Genomic DNA, 22,660 nt, shown 5'->3' on the forward strand with positions numbered 1-22,660 from the left:
ACCATTCCCAACCAACATGCCCATTTAATATATTTTCCTAACCAAAGAGAAGTCCTCTCCCCAGGGGACTTCTGTCATGCTCCTGTGAATGAAAAATACTGCATACCATACCAGTAAACAAAGAATCCTGAAGCCATCAAGTCATCAGCGGCTGCCGCCACCCCCCAGTGAAGACAAGCCTGCAGCCTGGCCTCTGCAGCCACTCACAATGGCGCACCCTGAGGGGACTCAGAATAAGAAAGGACAGGATACTGGCCCTAGATAGCTAGGTGCTTGTCAAAGGAATGAATTCAATGAGCCCAGATGTTTGCTTCCTCCCATACATAGAAAAGTGCTAAATTGTTTAACTTGAGAAGCCTGGTTTTCTTTAGTTAGCAAATGATCTTTTGATGTTCCAACTACCTGGTCTCTGTTGTAAAGCTCCTATATCTCCTAGCTCCTCCCCCACCTCTTCGGAGCAGTCCCTCAGAGCCATCTGAGAGGCTGAGTCCTCAGAATTGTCCACCCAAAAAACTATAACTCAACATTTAGGTTGTGCGTTTATTTCAGTCGACACTCCAAACTCAAGGTCCTCAAACTGCAGTCGACTTTTAAAAGTAACTTTTAGAGTCCTTTACATAATTGTTTGGTTTCTCTTGTTTTGTGGCTTGTGAAGCTTGTTAACCGTCGGGATGGTCCATCTTGGGACAGTAGTGAAGTATGTCCAGCAAGTTCTTTGCCCTGGGCCCGTGGTTTCAGGGAGGGGTGGGGAGCAATAACAAAGGAAGCAGCATTGACCTAGGCCCAGCTCTCCCCCACCACCCACCACACCTATATCCAACCCTACTTAAAGTTCGTTCTTTTCCTCTCCCCACAGTAACAGCAGTTTCCAGCACAGCGCCTCCCTGCCGCCATACTTCTCTCAAGGTTTGTACCCTGGGCTCTAGTGACCTGTCCCAGCCAACGCGCCTTCATGACTGCACTGCCAACCTGTCCCAAAGCCTCTTGGCAAAGGTCTTGTTGTTTGCTGAAAGCAGTTGACTTCCTCGTTCAGTACTTAACTCAGTTTCTGCGGTGTGTCAAGGGCTGTTGGAGTGACAGGATTCCACGTAGAAACACACACACACACACACACACACACTTCCTTAGGAAGGTGGGCTTGGCTTTTACCTTCCCATATAGAGCCTTTCCTCCTTGCTGTTTTTATATAGCGCTAAGGATGGTGCTTCTCTGTAGGTTCGGTTTGAATAATGACTCTGACCTTGAGTTGTTAGTTGGGGAGCGCGCTTAAAATATAGGTTAAGAGGCCCCAACCCTCGAGATTCTGATACCCTTAAGGCTGGCTGAGGACCTGAGTTTTCAATCATACCTCCTCTGGGTGTCCACGATAAGTGTTTGCTGGGAGTGTTCTCAACTTTAATATGCATAGAAGTCACCTGGGAACGTGTTAACATGCAGCTTCTAATGCAGTGGGTCTTGGGTGGGACCTGCGATTCTGCATTTCTAGCAAGTTCTCGTGTGATTCTTGCTGGTCCACTCTGAGTAGAAGCAAAAGTCTGCAAGGTAGGACTAGACTGTGTTTATTTTTTATCCTTAAAGGCTTGCGAGTGACTGGCACATGGTAGGCACTTTAAAAAGTTTTGATGAATGACTGAGTTTCAAGTGACTGTGAAAAGTCACCCAACTGTAGTAAATAGTTTTTTTTTTTAATGCCAGGAAACTTACCTAGTTTTATCAGATCATCTGATTTCTTTCCCAAGAAAAACTAGAAATATGGCTTTTAATGTGGAATTACCTGATTTTTAAAGGTTGACTTAAAATTTTAAAAAAATCTTGTGAGAAAAAATTGAACTTTTTTTTTTTTTGCAGCACATGAAAGAACACCAGTGTGTGTTATAAACAGAAAAATACTTTGGTATAAGTTTAAATTATAACTCAAAAGTAGATCTTTTTTTCAGGAACACATCCATTCTATTCAGTTGGATACATCAGCCCATACATGTGTGAGATCCTACCACTAACCCCAATGAAATCCACTAAGTTTTCAATGTTTCCTAAGCATGTGAGGATATAGTGTCCATATTCACTACATGGCTTCCACAGTTCTCCCCACACACCTCAATTTTTCAATGTTTACTGTGTTCTGTGCACCCACCTTGTGTTCCTTGCCTGGACCCTGCAGGCATCTGAGCCTCAGACACTTCACTTATAACAATATCTCCCAAGGTATGCCACAGACCCCTGCTTTTATGGGCTGGTGATGGGGGTTACTAATATAAATAGTTAATTCTTTTTTGGAATATAGTCATCCTTCCATATGGGGGGATTGGTTGCACAATCCTCGCAAATGCCAAAATCCGAGGATGCTCAAGCCCTTTATATAAAGTGGCGTAGCGCAGTATGCCCTCCACACACACAGGGTCCGCATTCGCAGATTCAGTCTGAGGTTGGTTGAATCTGAGGACGCAGACCTGGAATACAGCGGGCATACTGCGCTACCTTAATCAAAACTGACCGCTTTTCTCCTAAGAGTGCTAGGACCCCTGGTCCTGGCCCTCAGTCTAGCCCACTGGCTGCTTGATGGTCAGGAAGATAAAGGATGTGCTTTGTATTGTCCAAAACATCTGTCTCACATCTCTTGAGGATCTAGGTAATAAGGGTGGTGGGTGACTTCCATGAAAATTATTGTCTGTCATGAAAAGTGACTTTACAGTGCTGGCCTGCGGATGCAGAAGCAGGAAGAAAATTCCTCAGCTCTAACACAGTCATATAACATAGGCATTGGTCACATGACTTTCCCATATGGCTAGATTCAATCCACAAACATTATAAAAGTGCCTGCTGTGCTGGACTGCAAAGGTAGGCATGGGGAAGGGCTGTTAAGGCTCTGGGAGCCTTCAGAAGAAAGATCAGCAGCTCAGGCCAGCTTGATCTGCTTATTTAGAGACAGGGAATCTCATCTCAGATAATCCTGGTGACATGGCTGGGAAGACTCTGGCCCTTCCCAAGTAACTCTCCTCCCTCAGTGGCATGGGGGGCAGACGGTTTACCACTTCAGTGTATTGCAGATGGAGGAACAGCCCAGGTGAAGAACCACCTGGGGTGCTTGTTAAATGCAGATTCCTGAGCCTGGGTGATCCGGGGTCCCCCTGGGATTCTCGTTTATGTACAGTAATGTTTGGGAACCACAGGTTCAAGTCCTGGCCCTGCCACTAAGAGCATATGATTTATTTAGACTCTGAGTCTTTGTTTCCTCATATTCAAAAAGAAGATAATCTCTCTCTGTAGGGTTGCTGTGAGGACGAAAGGGAGCATTTGCAGGTGCTACTCAGGGCCTGAAAGGGTAGTGCAGAATAAGTATTTGCTGAATGAACAAATGAATGGTGGATGAATTATTAAGAGAACACTCAACACACAGGACTTCCCAGGCTTTGGCAGCTGTTCTGGCACACAGAAGACAGCCTTGGCAATTACACCTCAACACAATCAAACCTTTCCTGAAATTAGGAAACATGTTTCAGGGAACTGTCAACAAGGAAAAAAAGCTTACCGAAGGTGAGGCACTCAAGTGCTGGGTGATTTACAGGACCCAACACAGACTTCCTGATTGATCAGACAGGTGGTGGAACCTTTATGGGAGTTGAACTGCTTTACCTCCGTTAGAAAATCTGGTTCATAAGAGCAGGTGGCAAACTGTTTCTAAAAGCTAACGATATTCTCAAGGTAATTTCACCTTGTCTTGGGTAACATACGCTTCTTTTTGTGAAAACAATGAGAACGTAATTATTTTATTACCGTATTGTTACCACATGAGCGGTAAGGAATCCATTCTGGGTGTGCTGGAGTCTGTGAAAGATTTGTCTCTTGAACATTGCTTTTGATGATCACATTAGAACCACGTGACCTTTTCACCAGTGGATCTAGTCACTTTACATGTCACGTGCACAAGTAAGCAATCCCTCAGATGTGTGGTAGTGTCTCAGAATTTCACTGGCCTGGCTACAGAATAATGCCTGAGCAACCCTTGTGGTTTTGAACAAGTAAAAATTATTTTTCAAGCTGTGGTGTCTTGAAATGTTAATTGCTGGGAACAATTGCAGAACCATTTGGGGGGAGGGGGGATGTGTTATGACAGAAGTGAAAAATTGCTTAAAGTAAATTAACTTTCAAAATGCTATACTTTTGAAGGCTCTAGCAACAGACCACCTCCCAGAGCTGAAGGCAGAAACTTTTCCTTGCCAGTTCCAAGCAAACCTCGGCCATCATCCCCTGGGGAAGAAGAGGTAATAAAGCATATGTTTGTATTTTATTTTTTCCCCAGCAAATGAATCTTCAGAAGCTCCCACTGAATACTCTCTTGTACTTCTATCTTCTATTTAGCCTTAATTTTTTTAGTGGAAAATTTTAGTGAAAAAAATTAAGGAGAAGATTCAGATGAAAAATAATACATTCTTTTTCCTTGGTGTTTTTCAGACTCTTCCAATGGCAAATGTGTGTTTTGCATTAAACAATGAGAAGAAGAATCCTATTTTTCATCTGTTTCTTAGCATATGACATTGCATAAGTCACTTAACTTCTCGTTCACCCAGTTTTTTTCATTAAATATATCACTGTACTAAACTGGAGAAATCATTACATCTCTATCTTTCCTGATTAGAGGCTCCGTTATAAGTGGAATGCTTATTCACAGCTATCTTTGCAGCCAACTTCATGATAAAAAGCAGTTCACACAAAATATCTTCTATTTAGCCTCACCTGAATGATTCTATATTCAACTTAAGAAAACAAATGTTTCAAACCTCATGGAATTGAGGTGGTTATTCATGGGAATGATTACTTGAAGGTTTTGCTTTTCACTTACATGTGTAACTGCAGCATTTATTCTGTTTTTAAAAATTTACATTTTCAGAATTCATTACGTCAAGAGTGGTATGTTTCTTATATTACCCGACCAGAGGCAGAAGCTGCTCTTAGAAGAATAAACCAGGTACTGTGCTAAAATTTATTTTTAAGTACTTATAAATATTAATGGAAGAAAAAAAGGGAACTGACTTCTACTGAGCACCAATTATGGGTTAGAAATTCTGTTAGGTGCTGGTCATGCTGTGATACCGAGGGGACCAATTAGTGCCAGCGTCCCACCGACCAGCATCCATATCAATGATTCCTATGACTCTGGGGAAAAAAATCTAAATTAAGGTAGTCATTTGGCTGGCAGAATTTTAGATTTTTTATCAACAGAAAGAGTCCATCTTTTCACAGGAATCAAATAGCTTCAAAAGGAGACTCTCTTTCCCCCAAATTTCCAACATCTTACCAGCCCATCTTCCTCTTAATACACAGTCGCCATCCATATTGATGTGAAAGGACCCATATTGAGAGAGACAACAGCAACTTTTTGTCCTTTTCCCTAGAAATTTCTAGCTGTCTTTTTATAATAAAGGTCTTAAATGGGACTTCCTATTTCCTGGTGCTGAACATTAACCTTAAATCAATGTATCAGAGGCAGGAAAGTAGAAAGCTTTCATCTTTCATATCTTACACTTCTCGAGGCTACAGTAGTAGTTTTCAAGCTTGATTCCACATTTAAATCACTTGGGGAGCCTTAAAAAAATTCGGATTCTGGTCTCACCTGGAGAGATTCTGATTTAATTAATCAGGGGTGCTGTGTGGACTCCGGAAGTCTTCAAAACTTGAAATTCCAAAGTGAAGCCAGGGCCCTGAATCACTTGTCCACAGGTGTATTTGTTCATCAGAGATGTTCTGACTAGAATTTACTCAACCAACTTGAAATAAAAAGAAAAAAGGAAAGCCATTTATTTTTTTGCCAACTGTTGGCTTTTTAAAACCATCCCGATTCAATACACAGAGGACAGAGTAGTTTAAATGGGTCCTTCCTAATTCATTCTATTTTAATATTAGATCTTTACTGTATGACTATTATGTAGCAATAGTTTATGGAATGAAATTTTAAAGTACAGGACAAATCACAACATTATTTTGGTAAATTTCAGGAAAAAAGGGTGATAAGGACACAGATGGTCCACACTGGGTTTTGTTCAGGTGTAGGATGATGAGACACAGCATCTGGATACCGTGAGGTTTTAAAACTGGTAAATTTCTTAGGCATTTGGCTGTTTTATAACTTTGGCTCTCAAAAGAAAGGGCTAGGGAGTTAGCTCTCAGGAGTGGGAAGACGTATCTTTAGTTAATCAATAAAGTCCTTATTTTGTTCGCCCTTTATCCACTCAACCACCTATTTGTTTTATTACTGAAAAAGAGATTCCTTTTTCATCAAGAGACTGCAAAGAGGTTTCTTTGAAATTTAGAAATTTCTCTGATATAATCTCTGCTGCCTCTTTCTTGACAACCAAGAAATCCACAACACATGGGACTGAAGTTGTTGGGGAACTAAATGTTCACTGAATTGTCAACTGGTAGGTTTCCAGATCCCTTAAGGCTTGTCTGCTGCTCTTAACAGGCAACGAAAGTATTGATTTTTGCCTCTCCCATAATAACAAGAATTTATCCTTCTAGGATGGCACTTTTCTGGTTAGAGACAGCTCTAAAAAAACAATAACCAATCCATACGTCCTCATGGTGTTGTACAAAGATAAAGTTTACAACATCCAGATCCGTTATCAGGAGGAAAGCCAAGTTTACTTGCTGGGAACTGGACTCCGAGGGAAAGAGGTAAGGACTTCTAGTTGTAAAATTTCCCCTAATTCTCTATTTATGCCTCTCTGCATACCTACCTACATGGAAGCTTGCTGTAGCATTCTTTGGGGGTCCATACTGCAGGGCAACTTTAGAGTTAAGTCACATTAGTGAAACCCTTCATTTACTGGAAGGAAGTAAAATATTAACAGTATCTACCTCTGCCACAGAGTTTTTCCTCATATATTTTATTCCAAATAGTCTAAAATCACTTTGTAACTTTAAAAAATGTATGCTCATATGTAAATTTTTAAAAATCCAGTTAGATGATGTCAAAGGCAAGTCCCTTCTATCATTCATCTCTGTCACATAATTTTAATGTATGATTACAGTGTGTTTATAAGGCTGTATCTTAAGCAGACATCTGGAAAAAGGGGAAAAATAGAATTTTTGTGCTAATTATTTAGATACTTGGGTCATTTCTTTCTAAAAATGGAGGTTTGGCCAATGAAGGTGGCCAAATTGTTGAAAACACTTTCCTCTCTTTTGCCAAGGTGTACGCTAGTCACTTTCTGGGTAGTAATCAGCGCTGGTGTGAAGGAAACCTTTCAGGGCTGCTTTATTGCAAAGGAAACTACAACTAAATTTACTGCCCCAAGCATGTTCTTTAAGTTTAAAGTTCTAGGAGGAAGATCAGCTGACTCAGACATTTCTAGAATGAGAAACAACTCAGGCATAACTTCAACTTTACTCCAAATATTTTCAAGTTATGATAATGTGAACAGGTAGAAGAAAACACACGATTTGGCCGAATGTCTGAATCGCTGGTGCCGCGTGGGTGGAGCTGCATAGGGCCTACAGAAGTGGCCATGTCTATCCTCCAGGATTTCTCTTGGTCTCGTGTGGAAACACAAATACAAACCACTCACTGCTGTTGCCCTGGAGGGAGGCAGTGAGCAGATCTGTCATGCACGAAGTGCATAACTCTGTCTGGGGTACCTAGGTGACTTCCGACCCATATCTAGATGGATGGATGGGGGCTCCCAGTCTGGCCATCAGGGATAGGGTGATTTGGGTAATGGATGCAAAGACTTGGCTACAGAGCTCTTGTGAGTGTGGAGGTGGCAGTGGGGACACAGCAGAGATCATGAAGGAACTATTATGCCATGTTACAGTATCATCTTAGACACCAGGGATGCTGTCTGACCTCCTGATTCCTTACACCTCCTATTATTTGTGGCTTAGAGTGAAGGGGGATACAAAAACCAAAACCAAACCACAGACAAATAGAACGATCCTAAGATAAGGCTATCATAATTAGATTGCAGTACATGTATATAACCCCCATATGAAATTAAAAATATATATATACACACACACACACACATATATTTGTCTTTAATCCATGGTTTGCTCAATGTTGGTGAGGAGTTATTTTTTCAAAGTTTTATAGCAGAAATCATTAAAATATTTGCCAAATTTTACATGTTTTTTTCCTTATAATCTTCATACTTCAAGAGGTAGGATATTACATAGATTTTAAAAAACTGACAGTGAAATTCATGCTACCCATTCTGATGCTGATTTATCTCCCTGTTCTGAATCTTTCAGGACTTTCTGTCTGTGTCAGATATTATCGACTACTTCAGGAAAATGCCACTTCTGCTCATTGATGGGAAAAACCGAGGCTCCAGATACCAGTGCACGCTGACCTATTCTGCAGGTTATCCCTAGCAAGTCAGCCAAGCAAACGAGCCTTCCTCCTGCCTGTCGCCAGCATAGGAAGATCAGTCAATCTTGGAGAACCGTCAGACACTTACGACTGAATTGACCCCTCAACATGAACACAAGGGTTTTCTCCCTTCGCTTAAAAAGGTGTTTGAAATGAAGACTGTCAAGTATCCCATAATTTATTTATTCTTCTTCAATGTCTGTAAAGTGCATGAATAATAATGTTCACACTTGAAGTCTAGTAATGCACTGTAACAATTCATTTTAAAAAGATGGGTATTTTTGAATACCCATTTCCAAGTACATTAGTTTGCACAGCTACAGAAATAATTTGGGGCAAGTTTAGAAACACTGATATGGTGATAGTTTTGGGGAACACATAAAAATGATCTTTTATAGAGCCAATCTTATGTCAGTCAAAGGCAATCATCAGTTTTATATGAGTAATTTGAAAATTACTAAAATTCAGTTTCTCAGTTTAAGGAGCTTCAAAAATATTTCCTTTCCTATTTGGTATTTTTTGCTGGGGGGATTTTTATGTATTTTTTTATGAAAAAGATAAAATGTATGTTGGGATAACTTCTTGGAATTAAAATTAATTTGCCTTTTGCTTTACTTTTGGGTTTCTAAAACAGTATTATTGACTATTTAGTTCATACTATTATGTTTCTGTTTTAAAGCAAACATAAGCTATAAATACAAAAAGAAAACGTTTTAAATTTAGAGATGATGCTTTGGTGTCCAGTACACCCGGGTTTAAGTTCATCATATCCGACACCCGCATCTCACCTCCTCCACCCCATCCAACTCCAAAAGCATCGTCAAATGATGTAGATTTTACCAAAGTCTTCATGGGAAGATGAAAGATCAATGCATGTATACACAGAAAAATTTGATCAGACTTTCCAATTAAATACTTTTCTTCTATATTTATCCCTCATCACTGACAGCTGTCATGAAGCCCTTCTCTTCATCTTTCCTCAAAAGGCTCTATAAATCCTTCAAAGCAATTCACTTCTTTCCTTCAACTTACATATCTCACTTAACAAGAAGTACTAGTCATTTCACAAAACAAAAACCTTGCATTCAGTTAAGTTTTCCCTTTCCCTTCCCAGGGGCCCTGGTTGTTATTCCACAGCTCTTAGTAACAACAAAACTTTCTGGCTTCTCTGTTTAACCTATGATAATAATTTTCTGAGTCACAAAGAGTATCTTGCATTTTCATTTTCATGAGCTAATAGAACACTGAAAGGGATCTTGGAAGTCATCTAATTAAAACAAATGATTTGCTAAGGTAACAACTATGTGGAGACTTAACCAATAATGATAAAAATGTTTCACAAAACTTCATCCTTACAAATCAGAAGTTCTCAGTTTAGGATCTAGAATCAGGAATTCTGAAGCTGAAAACCTTGCACTCGTTTACATGTTTATTCAACAGGATATTCAACAAGCGTTTCAGTGCCTATTCTGGGTGAAACCCTGAGCTAGGTGCTGGGTAATGACAGAAAACGCTGCAGGCTCTGCTGTGGAGTGAGCTGACCTTGAATCTTGCTTCACGGTATTCTACACTTTGTTAAAAAACATCTAAAATGGAGCAAATGATAGATCTCAAAGCAACTATTTGGTAGTGAATTATGTTCACAAGGTAAACAAAAGTTTAAGTTTCCTTTGGTGGAAAAGGACAGAAATAAAAGTATCCTAAAACTAAAAGCTGTTCCACTGCAATCAGTACAATCAGTGTTGAGTACCTGACGTTTCCATGACTGGCATTCTTTCTCGCCTTCTTCAGGCCATGGCAACTCTGTTCCTTTCGTGGGGCCTCTCCTTCGGCCACAGACCTGGTGTATGACCCCAACCTCACCAAGCACAGTTGCTCAGGACCCTGCCTGGGGATAAGCATCTTAATCAAAGCTGGGCCAACCAGGATCCTTCTCCAGAATGTTAAACATAAAGGTTGACTGAAACAGAGGATCTCTCTTTCTCTGGGGCCCCCAAAAGGTAATGCTGTACACCTGGAGTTGCCTGCTGCCATACATCGACCCCCTTCTACCTCTCATATGGAGGAAACCACCCTTTTAATAGGACAGGATGAGGCCAGTGCACAGAAACAGAATCAGGATAGAACCAGAATTAGCCAAGGCCCTAAAATGTACCCCAACGGGGAACTTCCAAGTCACAAGACCCAATAAATGCTTCAGCTAGCTTGAGTCGCTTTTGGCACTTGCTACCAGGAGAGATCTGATTAATATAAACTCATACCATACATTTACAATTTAGTAGCTCTCCTTCACCCTAAGCCAAATTCAAGCATAGGGTAAAGACTAAGCAGTGCCCCGTGGCCATTTTCCTGTGTCATACTCTTGCCATTAATGACATAAGGTAGCCATTCGTCGAAACACTAAAACAAGAAAAAAACAGCCTTCAAGAACATGAAATGATTATTTATAACTCAACATATTTTTATTTTTTTATTATATTAAATATATGAGTAAACTCAATTCTCCTAGATAGGAGTTAATTCAAAAATAAAAGTTACAAATCCACAACAAATAAAAGTCAGATTTAAAAACTGTTAGAAGCAAGGGATACATCTGACGTCTTAGACTCTTCAGAGAGGGGGCTGTCTCTTTCTGCGTCCTTTAAGTCATCTGTCTTCATAGGACGACTGAAATGTAGGGTAAGGTCACAAAGCCGTAACTGGGAGAGCTCTGTGTAAAACAAGGTAACAGAAAATACTATATTGCAGCACATATGTCAGAGGCAACTATTACTTTAAGTAGCTATTTCCTAATTGTTAGTTTAGTTTTCTTTTAGTGATTATTCATCAAACCACAATTTAGATGTGCCCCATTTTGACTTAAAGTCAAATTTATGTACTACAAGATAAGCATGACATAAAACTTACCATAAGGGCTCTTTGGCTCAAATTGTTAGCTATCTTACTAAATTGAGATTTGATTTATGCAAATTTGACATATACATTTTTAATTACTACTTGTATCTGTTACACATGCACATAGTATAAAAAATCAAATAAGGTATGTTACAAAAAATAGCTGTTCTATCTCCCAGAGGCAACCACTTTTACCTTTTTTGGAACTCATTTTTTTGTTGTTGCTTTTATGGTTTTTTCTGTGTTGAGTTTTTGTTTGTTTTGTTTTGGGGGGGGAACAGTATTTACCCTCCATCTCTCTGAATGAAATGCATACTGTTTCAATTTTAGGCATGATCTATCTGCTTCTGACCACAGAAGATTAAGACATAGCTCTTTTCACTCACCCCCACTCCCCCAGTGTAGTTCAGTACAACTTTTCCTAGCTCAATAGTTCATGTTTAAATTCTTTTATTATATATTCTTTACAGCTGACTCTTGCATGACATTTCCCTTTCTGTAAGGTACCACCCAACCCCAGTTAGTAACCTGGGGTTTCCTTTTTTCATTGCTTAATTATCATGAATCTATCTCACATTTCTACAGCTGGATAAATCTCCTCTCAGTAAACAAAGCCTTCACTTCTATTATTGAACCTCTCCTCTCCTGGTCTTCTCATCCGCTCTGGTCTGGACGGACAGCTAAGACCGCGCACATCCTGGGAACTCCCTTCGCCATCATCCTAGGGCTCCCTTTCACCCCCTCCTCGTGTGGAGCGCCTTCTTCCAGAACATCATGTCCCTCTCTTGTTGGTCTACTCCCTTGTTTGCTGGAATACAACCTAGGAACTTTCTGAGAAGGGGGAAAATGTACACGTCTGGAAACTTCTCTCTCTACACTAACGCTAATAGATTGACTGGCTGTAGAAATCCAGGCCGGACATCTTGTTTCTTCAGATTTCCAAAGGTGTCCTTTCTTTTAGCTGCCAGTGTTTCTACTGAGACATTTCACACAAATCTAATTCTTACTCTCTGCTTCTCTGTAGAAGATCCAAGAATCTTTTTGTCTTGCCAGTGTGCTGATACTTCACAGGGCTGTATTTTGGTACGGGTCTATTTTCATTTATTGTGTTGGGCTCTTCTGTTATAAAAAAGCCATATCCTTCAGCTCTGGAAAAATGCCTCAGATGATGTCTTTAATGGACCCCTTCCCATGCACTATGTTCGTTCTTCCTGACACTCCTATTCACTGGGTGTTGGACGTAAGACTAATCTTGGAACTTTTTCCCCCTAAAACTTTCCATCTACTTTTTCATTCTACACTCAAGGGGATTTTCTTCATTTTATCTTTAAATCTTTCTCTAGAGTTTATTTCTATGATCATACTTTAATTTTGTTCCCTAAGTATTTTTTAGAGGATCCTGTTCCTTCTTCATAAACACAGACTCTTACTTCTCTGTGGGTATTAATGATAGTTTCTTGGAGTTTTTGTCTCTCTTCATAATCTGTTTCTTCGTTAATTGAATCTATTTATTGGTTTTGTCTCTGCTTTTCATATTAGATGCTTGCCTCAAATATCTGTTTTCCATAGTTGTCTGCTCCTATTTAAGACTACGGTACTAAAAAGACAACTGAAGTTCTTTGCCCATGGTACTCAATATTGTGGGCTGATCTGGTTGGGTATTTTGTTGGAGAAACCTCTATTATCAGTATCTTTAGGTCTTTTCTCTTATGCTGATACGAATTCCTGAGAGCTTGAGGGTATAAATCTAGCTGCTACTGTTTTGTAGCCAAGAAAGCAAGCTGGGAGACTTATAACTCGTTACGTAAACCCTGTCTTAATTATTTCAGTACTACTCTTTCCCTCAACTTGTGGGACTTCAGATTTAAATCTCAGGTCTGCCCGTGACTAGCTGTGAAACCTTAGGAAAGTCAGTTAACCTCTCTGTACCTGTTTCCGTATCTGTAAATGCCAATGTGATATCTCCTACCTCATAAAATTGTTATGACGATTGAGCCCATTTATGTAGAACTCTTGGAAGAGTATCTGGATCATGGTAAATACTATAGGTGCTAGTTATTGACATTCTTATTTGGGGGTAAAAGTGGAGGTAAACAGAGTGTTCATTTAATCTTCCGCATCTGCCAGGAGTCTACCTTCCTAGTCCAGCTCTACAAGTCTCCTGTAGCCTCACTGCCTACCCTACCCCACAACTTTTCAGAAACACACTGATCATATCTATTCTAATTCACTTCATGAAAGAATAATCCCCAAACTAGAACAGTCAGATGATCAAATTTGAGAGGAATCTAAAGCTGTTTGTTTTAAATGAGTGCAAGCATCCAGAACCAGTTATTCATTTAATAAATATTTTCCAAGAACCTATCATATAAAGGCATTGTGTTAAGTGCCAGGAATGCCCTTAAGGAGCTTACAGACGAGCAGGGATAGGAAAAGTAAGTAAAATGCAATTACAGTACAGTGTGATAGGTGATATGAAAAGGTAGAACAGATAACATACTGGCTTAAAAAAAGTTTCCTAGTGTAAGTAACCATGACTAATAAGTAGCACTTAACCTGGTGAAGTGGAGGTGGGGGTTCAACAGTGGGCATTTCAGGAGGAGATGCATGTGTTAAGGCACAGACAGAAAAAAAAGAGCAAATGTGTAGATATGCAGATAGTTCAGTACAGCTGGAGCACAGAACACGCAGGGAATAAAGAATGAGGTAGCAGACTGAAGAGGTAGGCAGGGGCCTGATCTCAAGAGGTCTTACATTTTAGAAAGACAGTCCTTGCTGAAGTGCTGAGGTTGGTTCTGAGAGATGGTGAATTAAACAAAGCTAACCTGAGTCCCTTCTATCAGATTCCTTAGAACTTTTGTTAATATGTACTGTGAATCTGTGAGAGGATTAAGGAGCATTAAAGCCCTTCCCAAACTTATCTGACCATTAATACACGGACTCCGTTTTCTCTGTACACCCTCTATTAACATCTCTTGAGACAGCAGCATTCCCAGATTGAAGTCTGGGTAATGCTACCCTTGGGAGAACACAGAACAAGCGTAACAGGCACTCACTATTTAGTGCCTAACAGTCACTCCCTTCTTCCTTGGGGCACAACTTGATTGCATCTGAAGTGGTCTTCTCCCCAGCTCCAGGAGTAAGTGCTGACTGGTCCAGACTGGTCTTGGCAGTCCCATTCCCCTTGGTGGTGGCTGCTGCAGACATCTGCATGTGGTGGAACTCTGGCCAAGGAAAGGAAAGGGGGAATGTGCTGGAGGGATCTGGGGAAAGGCTTATATAACGAGACACAGGCAGAGACAGTGTCTGTACATGGTCATGTCTGCAGGTAATGACTATGAGAAGTGATAAACGAGTGAATATAACAAAGCAGAAAAATGATAAGAACCAAGTATCTGGTGAAGTCCTTAAACTCTGAATTAACCTGAGGGATGCTAAACCTTAGATCTTATTCTTCATCATCTAAGCTATGTTAGGTTGGTATGTTGTTACTTGTAGCTGAAGGTCTCATAACTGACACAAAGGCTGTCTTCAAATATCAAGAGTTGTGATAAGAATAACAACTACATATGCAGCGGTTTTGATGGATAAGAAATAGGACCAATGAGTGAAAGGAAAAGGGAAACAGATTTCAGCTAATCCATGAAGAGAAACTGTCTAAGATAGAACAGACTGACTGGTGAGATGAAGAGTTTCCCAACATAGGAAATATTTTGTCAAGAACAGATTATGCCTAGAAATAGTCAATCATGGAAATTTTACATGCCTGGGATAAGAGTGCAGAATATGTCTGTGAGGTGAGTGACTAAACATCATGACCCATAAGGTCTAATCGTACTAGAACCATCAATTCACATAATCAAACAAATTTTTAAGTTTTGATTTAGAAGGAACTTTATGGATTTAGTAAGGATTAATGGATAAAGATACTGAATTTTGCAGATTGTGACACTGTTGTGCAATAGTTTGCTGAAGGGAAAGAAGGGGAGTAAATTTAGAGAAGTTACTTAGGTATCATAAGCTTTTTATAGTGTCAGGGATGAAAATTCAAGTCTGCTAACTTCCAGGTCACTGCTCCAACATAATACATCTTTAGAGATCTAGTTTATATTATAGTATGAACATTTCTTAAGAAGTAAGAGAAATCTTGATTTGTGGGGAAAATCAGTTCCACCCCAGTAGCAGCACAAATTGACTCTACTCTGTATTTTAAAACAATAACCTGCAAATATTTTAATTTAGGGATTCCATACTTACCTTTCATTTTCTTTAACTCCAAAGAAATTGTGTTAATGTTTTTAATCATGGCTTCCACATTTAGCTTATGTTCAGTATTATTATTATTATACATCTGATTTTAAAAGAGAAACAAAAACAAAATATAAAATTTAAAATACTTAAATTTTCAGTATTTATAAAAGGAAAAGTTGTTATTTCAGAACTCACATATTTGTGAAATTATACCTTCTATAAACGGTTGGAATTCTAACATAGGAAGGCATCCACTTGCTAATATTCTTCCTACCGAAAACATCTCTAACTGGAATTCCTAGGATGAGCTTTCTTCTTTAATCAAACCATATCCACAAGACGGAGCCCTTACAATGGAAATGCAGGTGTCCCCTTTACAGAAAGCCTCAGCATTTATAAACTATCTTACAATTCAGCAATCTCACATAAGATCTTCTCTAATTTTGTTTACGTAAGTCAGCATCTTTTTCTAACTTACACTTGAATGACAGGGTCTGTACGTGATTCCTTTAAGTACACAGTCAAGCTTAAAACAAGATTCAGTTATAATTCTTTGACTGGCAACATGACCACTTCTACTTTAGCTTTGAGAGTTAGGGCAACACACATTTTAATTTAGCTGAAATGTGTAAATTCACATTACTATGTTATACACACAGTACATATATTTAACCAATTGTGTCAGATATAAATGTATAGAGAGGTTCCCAGGTGATTCACTAGCAATTAACTTTACCCATTCAACCTGAAAAAATACCCAGCTACAACAATGAGGAAGGTGGGCAGTTACGCGTCAGGCTGCCTGTCCAAAATAGTGAAAACAAACTAACCTTGAAATCAATTCCTTGCCTCTGCCTCTCCCTGAGTCGGAGAAATGTATCCTATTTCACTCGCTTCAGAGTCACTGTAAAGGAAATAAATTGTCTGATTTCCAGACAATGAATAAGATACACTTTGCGTCCACTTACAAGCCCCCAGGCACTGAAAACGAAGTGGCAGCTATCTTACCTGGGTATGGCAAAGCAAAAGATCCAGGTTTGAGGGGAGAGAAAGATGATAAAAAATAAAGGAGGTGGGGTGGGGATGGTGCAATTAAAAAAACCTTTAAAAATAAGAAATGAATTTAAAAATTAAATTAAAAACCAAGAGGAAAGTAGCAACTGAATGGATGGAGAAATGACCCTCCCCACTCTTGAGGGGTTACCCAGGGCCCCCAAGTGGCCCTAGGTAGGTGAGGGCAGAGGTCAAAGTGGCAGCCGGACCCCACAGGGCCAGAGCGCGGCCAGAGCTGGGCAAGCCTTCCCCAGGGAGCTCATCGGGCACCCCTAAGAGAACGGGAACGCCGGTCAAACAGCGCTTCCGCAGGACGCGGGAGCCGGAGGCCGGGCTCGGGGGCAAGGGAACAGCGGGGTCGGCGGGCCAGGATACCACAGCGTGAAGGGACCAATGCAACCAGGGCGCTAACCCAGAGCAGGAGGCCTGGCGGCCAGCCGCTCCCCGTGAGGAGAGCTTATTTAACCTCCCAAGCTTTCCTTCTAAAGGCCAACCCCCTCTTCTCGGCCCAACTGACACCAGTGAGGAGCCCCAGTCTTGGGGCCCGCGGGGTGCGGGAGCCCACCCAACCGCAGGCCTGAAGATGGAGCTGAAGGCAGCATCGAAATGTCTACAGTCCTCATGCTCCCAAACCGCATCAGGACAACACGAAACGCTCCCCGCGTGCCCACAGGCCCTGCCTGGAGCCGCCCGGCCAACCGCCCTTCTCCACCCAACCGACGCCGCCGCCCGTGAGGAACCGGCCCGCCCCGCTCGGCGGCTGAAAATGGAGCCCGGGGCAGCCTGGAAACGTCAGCAGCCTTCACCCCGACGCCACACGCCAAAACCGACTGAGGATTATTTAAAACCGACTAACCCTGCCCAGCCCCACAGCCCCGACCCTCTCGATACCCGCCTCGCCAACCGCAAAGTGCTGGCCGTTATGGGCGAAGAGCGGTTATGGAAGCGAGACCGGGCTTCCTGATTGGCCAGCTTCTCCGCCTGGTGCACCCTGGGAGTTGTAGTCCCAGGCCAGGCCTCTTCAGAGAAGGTTCTGGATGCCAGTCTGGAAGTGACTGGTATACTGCCGCGTTGGCAGAGAGGACGGGTGGGAAGGAGCTGAGATTTTGCTCCTCTGTACCAGGCACTGTGCTAAGTGCTTTATAGCCCTTATTTGTGTTTGATTTTCACAGTACTGAGTGTGGATTGACTCTGTACTGAAACTGCGTGGGCTTGAATTCATCTCCAGCACTGATTTAGCTATAGCTGTCCTCAGCTGCCATAAAGATAGTAGTAGCTGCTTTCTTGTCTTCTTTTGAGTTTTAAATAAAACAATGCATTGCAATGGGCTTGGCAGAAGAGGTGCCCCATAAATGTTAGCTGTTATCATTCCTATAAGCCTGTACAGATGAGCTGAGAGGTATACACTGGTTTCCTGCCAAATAGGGAAGTTGGGATACAAGCCATCTTTGCTGGATTCCAAGAGGAATCTCTGTCACTACAACCTTTGGAGATGACTCAAAGATTTTTCTCAGTCCCCCCCCCCCCAGGAATTGCCTTAGACCTGACGGACTCCAGCATCAGGTTCTATGCAAGTCTGCTTTCTCTAAGGCTCCCTGATAACACACACCAGCCTCTTGAACCAGTCCCTTCCTAGCAACCTTCAGCCCATAGTCTGTTTTGTGTGTGTGTCCAATTACCTTCAGTTTAACACTAGAATTTGTTGTCTGATGCAGAGTTTGATAGTTGACCAGGGTCATAGGAGGACTGAGCATCAGTAACATGGAGAAGAGTAACATCCTTTTTCGGAATCTCAGTTTTCTTATGAGAGGGATGAGCGAGGTCAGTGTTTTCTAAATCTCTTTCATTACTGGGCCACTGTTATGATTGGTTGCCCTATATTATTACCTTAACATTTTAAATGAAGCTTGAGCTTAGAGAGCTTGGTGCCTGCTTAGGGCCCACAAGAACCAGATTCAGTCCCAAGCACAGATCCCTTTTTGTTATTTTCATTGCACCAAGTTGTCTCCCACGCCAGAATACCATCTTTTGAAATGTGATATAAATGAGTACATCATGGCTTCGAAATGTTTTGGGCTTCACAGATCATTGAACCTGAACTTATATACGCTAATACACACACACAAGCATGCAAATGTGGAGCGACCAAAATAAATGTGAGCAACATTCATTTTCTGAATTAAGGACATTAACAAAACAAAAATAGCTGCCACTACTGTTTTATAAAAGCAGGGGTAATTTACCATCAAAAAGGAAGAAAGAAAAAGAAGGAAGATCATAATAATTTCAGGATAAGACTACCTGAACCAAAATCTCACTGATCTGTCTTTTTTTTTTTCCCCTCCCCTTAATTGATGCAGACTAGTGAAAACTGCACCTCAGACCTGCATGATTCCACATGTGTGTTTGGATACTCCGCCTAGATGCACACAACAGCTGGAGAAAAGAGAGCGTTTACGAGAAGTGGGGTGAAAAACGTAGGTGGGCTGAGATAGTGTTAAGACCAAAAATCCTGAAAATCAAGTGATAATGAGGGCTGGGGCTGAGTGGGATGTGGTTTCTCTGGGGCCGCATTGTCCCAAACATGTTGAATGCACTCACAAGGTCCAGTAGGGTTTGTAGGACCTACTTCTGCTCAAATACCTGTGATTAAAATTCTGTTCACAGGACTTTTGATAAAATCTAAAGACTTTCCACCCATCCAGAGTGCTAATCACTTCTTACGAGCAGATTCAAATTACTGTAATTGGGAAAAAAACATCTTTGAGGCTTTTTAAAAAAAAATCAACTTTGTGGATTTTTTTTTAATAAGTGTTACAAGAGGGAAAAAGAGATCTGAACTCAGAAAAAGATAGATTGTAATAATGTATTTTCCTCTATAAAAAATGTGGAATGCTGATGATTACGTATTGTAGTGTTTTTCTTCTGAGTAGCTATAGATTTGGTCTTTTTTTTTCCCCCTAAGAAAACAAGACTTTCAAAGTATAACCTGCTGCTTAAGGCTTGAGACCGTTATAGATGAGGCCCTAAAAGAAAAAAAATCTATCTTCCTTAATTAGTCTGCAAATACAACACTTTCCTGAAACACGACACTGGTTGCAGTTGTTGATTCTAATGTTAATCAAATAAAGGAGATTAAAAAGCTGGTGAATTCCCCCATAAAGAGAAAAGCTGTTACAGAACAAGGTGATTAAGCGTTTTATGGAGCTGGGTGTGAGTGCCTCCGTTAGTTTTATTACAAATCCTTGGCATAAAGTCTTCATTTCCAGGGAAACAAATTGAGTAAATTATCTCACGTCTTCCACTAGGTCCCATTCCCTTCCTCCCCCTGCTCATTGTCAATTAAACCATTCCTGTTGGTCTTCGTGCCTAGGGATGGCTTCCGGCTGGAGCATCAGCTCCCTTCTGCACATCCCTTTTACAACCCCTGTGTAGACAAATTAGGAGACAGCGAGCACATGCTTGGATTACTACCTGCAGAGCATGACTAGTGTCCAAAAGATGAAGGAAATCCTGCTGCATTAGAACCAGCAATACTTTCCCAATAGCCAGTCACATAAATGAAGCAAGACAGCGCATGCAGGGCTTCTGCCACTAAGATCTGAAGTGAAAGTTGGCTTCCCTGCCTTCTGTCTTCTACAAGCAGCTGAGGTTACATGGGAGAGAGCCATTTTTTTTGTCTCTGAAAGAAGCACTTCTGAACTTTAGAAAGAGGTTATCAACAAAAATCCACATTGCTCACTACATTAACTAAAATGTTTTTATTTCTGATTAAGAAATGACTTTATGTAAAAATCCTGCCATTTGTGACAGCAGGGATGGACCGTGAGGGTATTATGCTAAGCGAAATGAGTCAGACAGGGAAAAACAAATACTGTACGATCTCACTTATATGTGGAATGTACACACATTGAACTCACAGGAACAGAATGTAGAATGGTGGTAGCCAGAGGCTGAGTGGTGGGGAAAATGGGAAGATGCTGGTCAAGGCGTATAAACTTCCAGTTATAAGATGAATAAGTTCTGTGGATCTGATGTACAGTTACTGTATTGTGACTGTTGTTAACAATACTGTATCACGTACTTGAGAGTTGCTATGAGAGTAGAGTTTTAAAAACAATAACAACAACAAAATGATAATTATGTGGAGTGAAGAATGGGTTCACTTAACCTTATTGGAGTAAACATTTCACAATATATACATGTGTCAAATCATCACATTGTACACCTTAAACTTATACAATGCAATATGCCGATCATATCTCAGTAAAGCTGGGGGGGGGGGGATTACAGTTCTGTGCCAACATTTCCCTCTGAAACAGGAAACTACCCAAATAGATTTGCCAAGAATATATGAGATATCCAGTTAAATTTGAATTTCAGGTGAACAACAGATAATTTTGTTACTATAAATATGTCCTAAATATTGTATGGCACATAAGTATATTAAACATTTATTTACTTAAGAATCAAATTTAACTGAGAATACTGTACTTTTAGTCACTAAATCTGCCAACCCTATGCCCAAAACACTTCAACCATGAAGAGAAAAGCAAACAGTCTGAAGGCATATAGATTTAGTAGGTATGGAAGCCAAGAAAAGATCGAGGTTTTCCAAGCTGATGTCCAAAATAATAAATACATACACTTACTGTGCCAGAATCTGCCTCCCTCCTTCCTTCAACATTCTTGTAATGCAAAAGAGAGGCTAGGTCTTTGAGAAAGCAGATGGACAGAAGCTGACGATATTCAGCATGGCGCTGACTTTGACAGTTGCTTGCTATGCCTGTTTGTCTGAAAACTCTTTGCGCCTGGCTTTTTAGAAAATGCTTTCATGCAGCGAGACATATTCTTGACACAAGTTGTTGTTTATTCCCGGAGATCCGCCAATCAGAGAAAACCTTCTCTGTCCCCAAATAAAATGTGTTTCTAATTTCATCATGTCAGCCCTCCATCTCCCAACAATACTTCCCCATGTTTATTAAAGACATAGATCCTGATCAGACCTTTCTCCCTCTAGGCATTGCCCTCAGCTCCCACACCTCACCTTCATCAGCCAGCCATGCAATGAAAAATGATTGCCTTTATGAAAAGAATATATTATATTCATGAGGTCAGTTACAATAGAATATAAGTGTGTACTCACTTCTTTTAAGGAAAAAGATGCATACGTGCATAAAAACAAATTTGGAGGAATAAACACCAAAGTTTTAACGATTATCTCTGGGTAGTGAGATTTATGGGTAATTTCCTTGTACTTTTTCTTTTTTTTTTTTTTTTTGCATCTATTTATTTAGCTTAGCTGTCACTTTAGTCCCAACCCTCTTCTCTATATTTTTAAACTCTCCAGGACATTTCTCAACATGGTACAACACCAGTCACTTTAAAGCAGAGCTTCTCAAACAAACTTTACAGTGTACAACAATTACTTAGACAGCTTGTGAAAAGGCATAGTCCAATTTAGATTTACTCAATTAGTAAGTCAGTAAATCTAGGTAGGGCTCCCTAAATCTGCATTTTTAATCCCTCCTCCTTCCATTTTAACCTGGGTGGACTATGGACCATATTTTTTTAAAAAGCAACTTCATTGTGGTATAATTTCTGTACAGTAAACTACACATATTTCACATGTGCAATTTTATGAATATTGATAGATGTATGTACCTATGAAACCACCTCCACAATCAAGATACCTAACAGTGCCATCGCTCCCCGAGAAGTGCAAATCTCGAGCTCCCAATGTATCCCTTCCCACCCCGCTTACTCCCTGGTAACCATAAGTTTGTTCTCTGTGTCTGTGAGTCTTTTTCTGTTTTGTAAGTAAGTTCATTTGTATCTTTTTTTTTTCAAGACTTCACATATAAGCAATACCATATGGTATTTTTCTTTCTCTTTCTGGCTTGCTTCTGAATGATGATTTCCAGGTTATATTCTGAGAAATAATTGACTTAGAGCTTCGTGGAGCATCTTCTACATATAATCAAATATGTGACCGTAGTAGAAACTTATTTTGGCTACTGATGCCTGAATTCAGTCATTTTTGATCAGAGATGCCATCCTCTAACATCACCCCATTCTCTAAACCAGCGCCTT

The 22,660-nt window shown here is 40.5% G+C and overlaps 2 protein-coding genes across 3 annotated transcripts in view; one reads left to right on the forward strand and one right to left on the reverse strand.

Moving 5' to 3' along the window:
* The window catches only part of LCP2 (lymphocyte cytosolic protein 2), a 45,006-nt gene extending 36,024 nt beyond the window's left edge, over positions 1-8,982 (forward strand). The window contains exons 17-21 of the mRNA XM_006198994.3: positions 857-906; positions 4,168-4,262; positions 4,889-4,966; positions 6,517-6,672; positions 8,248-8,982. Of these exons, the coding sequence (XP_006199056.1) occupies positions 857-906; positions 4,168-4,262; positions 4,889-4,966; positions 6,517-6,672; positions 8,248-8,370 (502 nt within the window). The 3' untranslated portion in view covers positions 8,371-8,982. The remainder of the gene's footprint in view (positions 1-856; positions 907-4,167; positions 4,263-4,888; positions 4,967-6,516; positions 6,673-8,247) is intronic.
* Positions 8,983-10,805: 1,823 nt separating this feature from the next.
* Positions 10,806-17,513, reverse strand: C22H5orf58 (chromosome 22 C5orf58 homolog). Of its 2 annotated transcripts, none has more exons than XM_072947251.1 (4): positions 17,424-17,513; positions 16,345-16,418; positions 15,521-15,614; positions 10,806-11,078 (listed from the first exon to the last, which is right to left on the reverse strand). In XM_072947251.1, exons 3-4 carry the CDS (start codon positions 15,612-15,614, stop codon positions 10,933-10,935), a joined length of 240 nt encoding a protein of 79 aa, XP_072803352.1. In that variant the 5' UTR covers positions 16,345-16,418; positions 17,424-17,513; the 3' UTR covers positions 10,806-10,932. The 2 variants fall into 2 exon arrangements, 1 of the variants encoding a protein (XP_072803352.1); XR_012063108.1 differs by lacking the exon at positions 10,806-11,078 and adding an exon at positions 14,355-14,487.
* Between the last annotated feature and the right edge of the window lie 5,147 nt (positions 17,514-22,660).

This window comes from Vicugna pacos, chromosome 22 (assembly GCF_048564905.1).
Source record: "Vicugna pacos chromosome 22, VicPac4, whole genome shotgun sequence".
NCBI lineage: Eukaryota > Metazoa > Chordata > Mammalia > Artiodactyla > Camelidae > Vicugna > Vicugna pacos.

What these genes read in the sequence shown, in the direction of transcription:
- C22H5orf58 (XM_072947251.1), bottom strand. Translation starts at nt 15,614, where the DNA reads ATGTATAATAATAATAATACTGAACATAAGCTAAATGTGGAAGCCATG. An exon ending in GGAGTTAAAGAAAATGAAAG is followed by an intron (nt 11,079 to 15,520) that starts GTAAGTATGGAA and finishes TGTTTTACACAG; the next exon opens with AGCTCTCCCAGTTACGGCTT.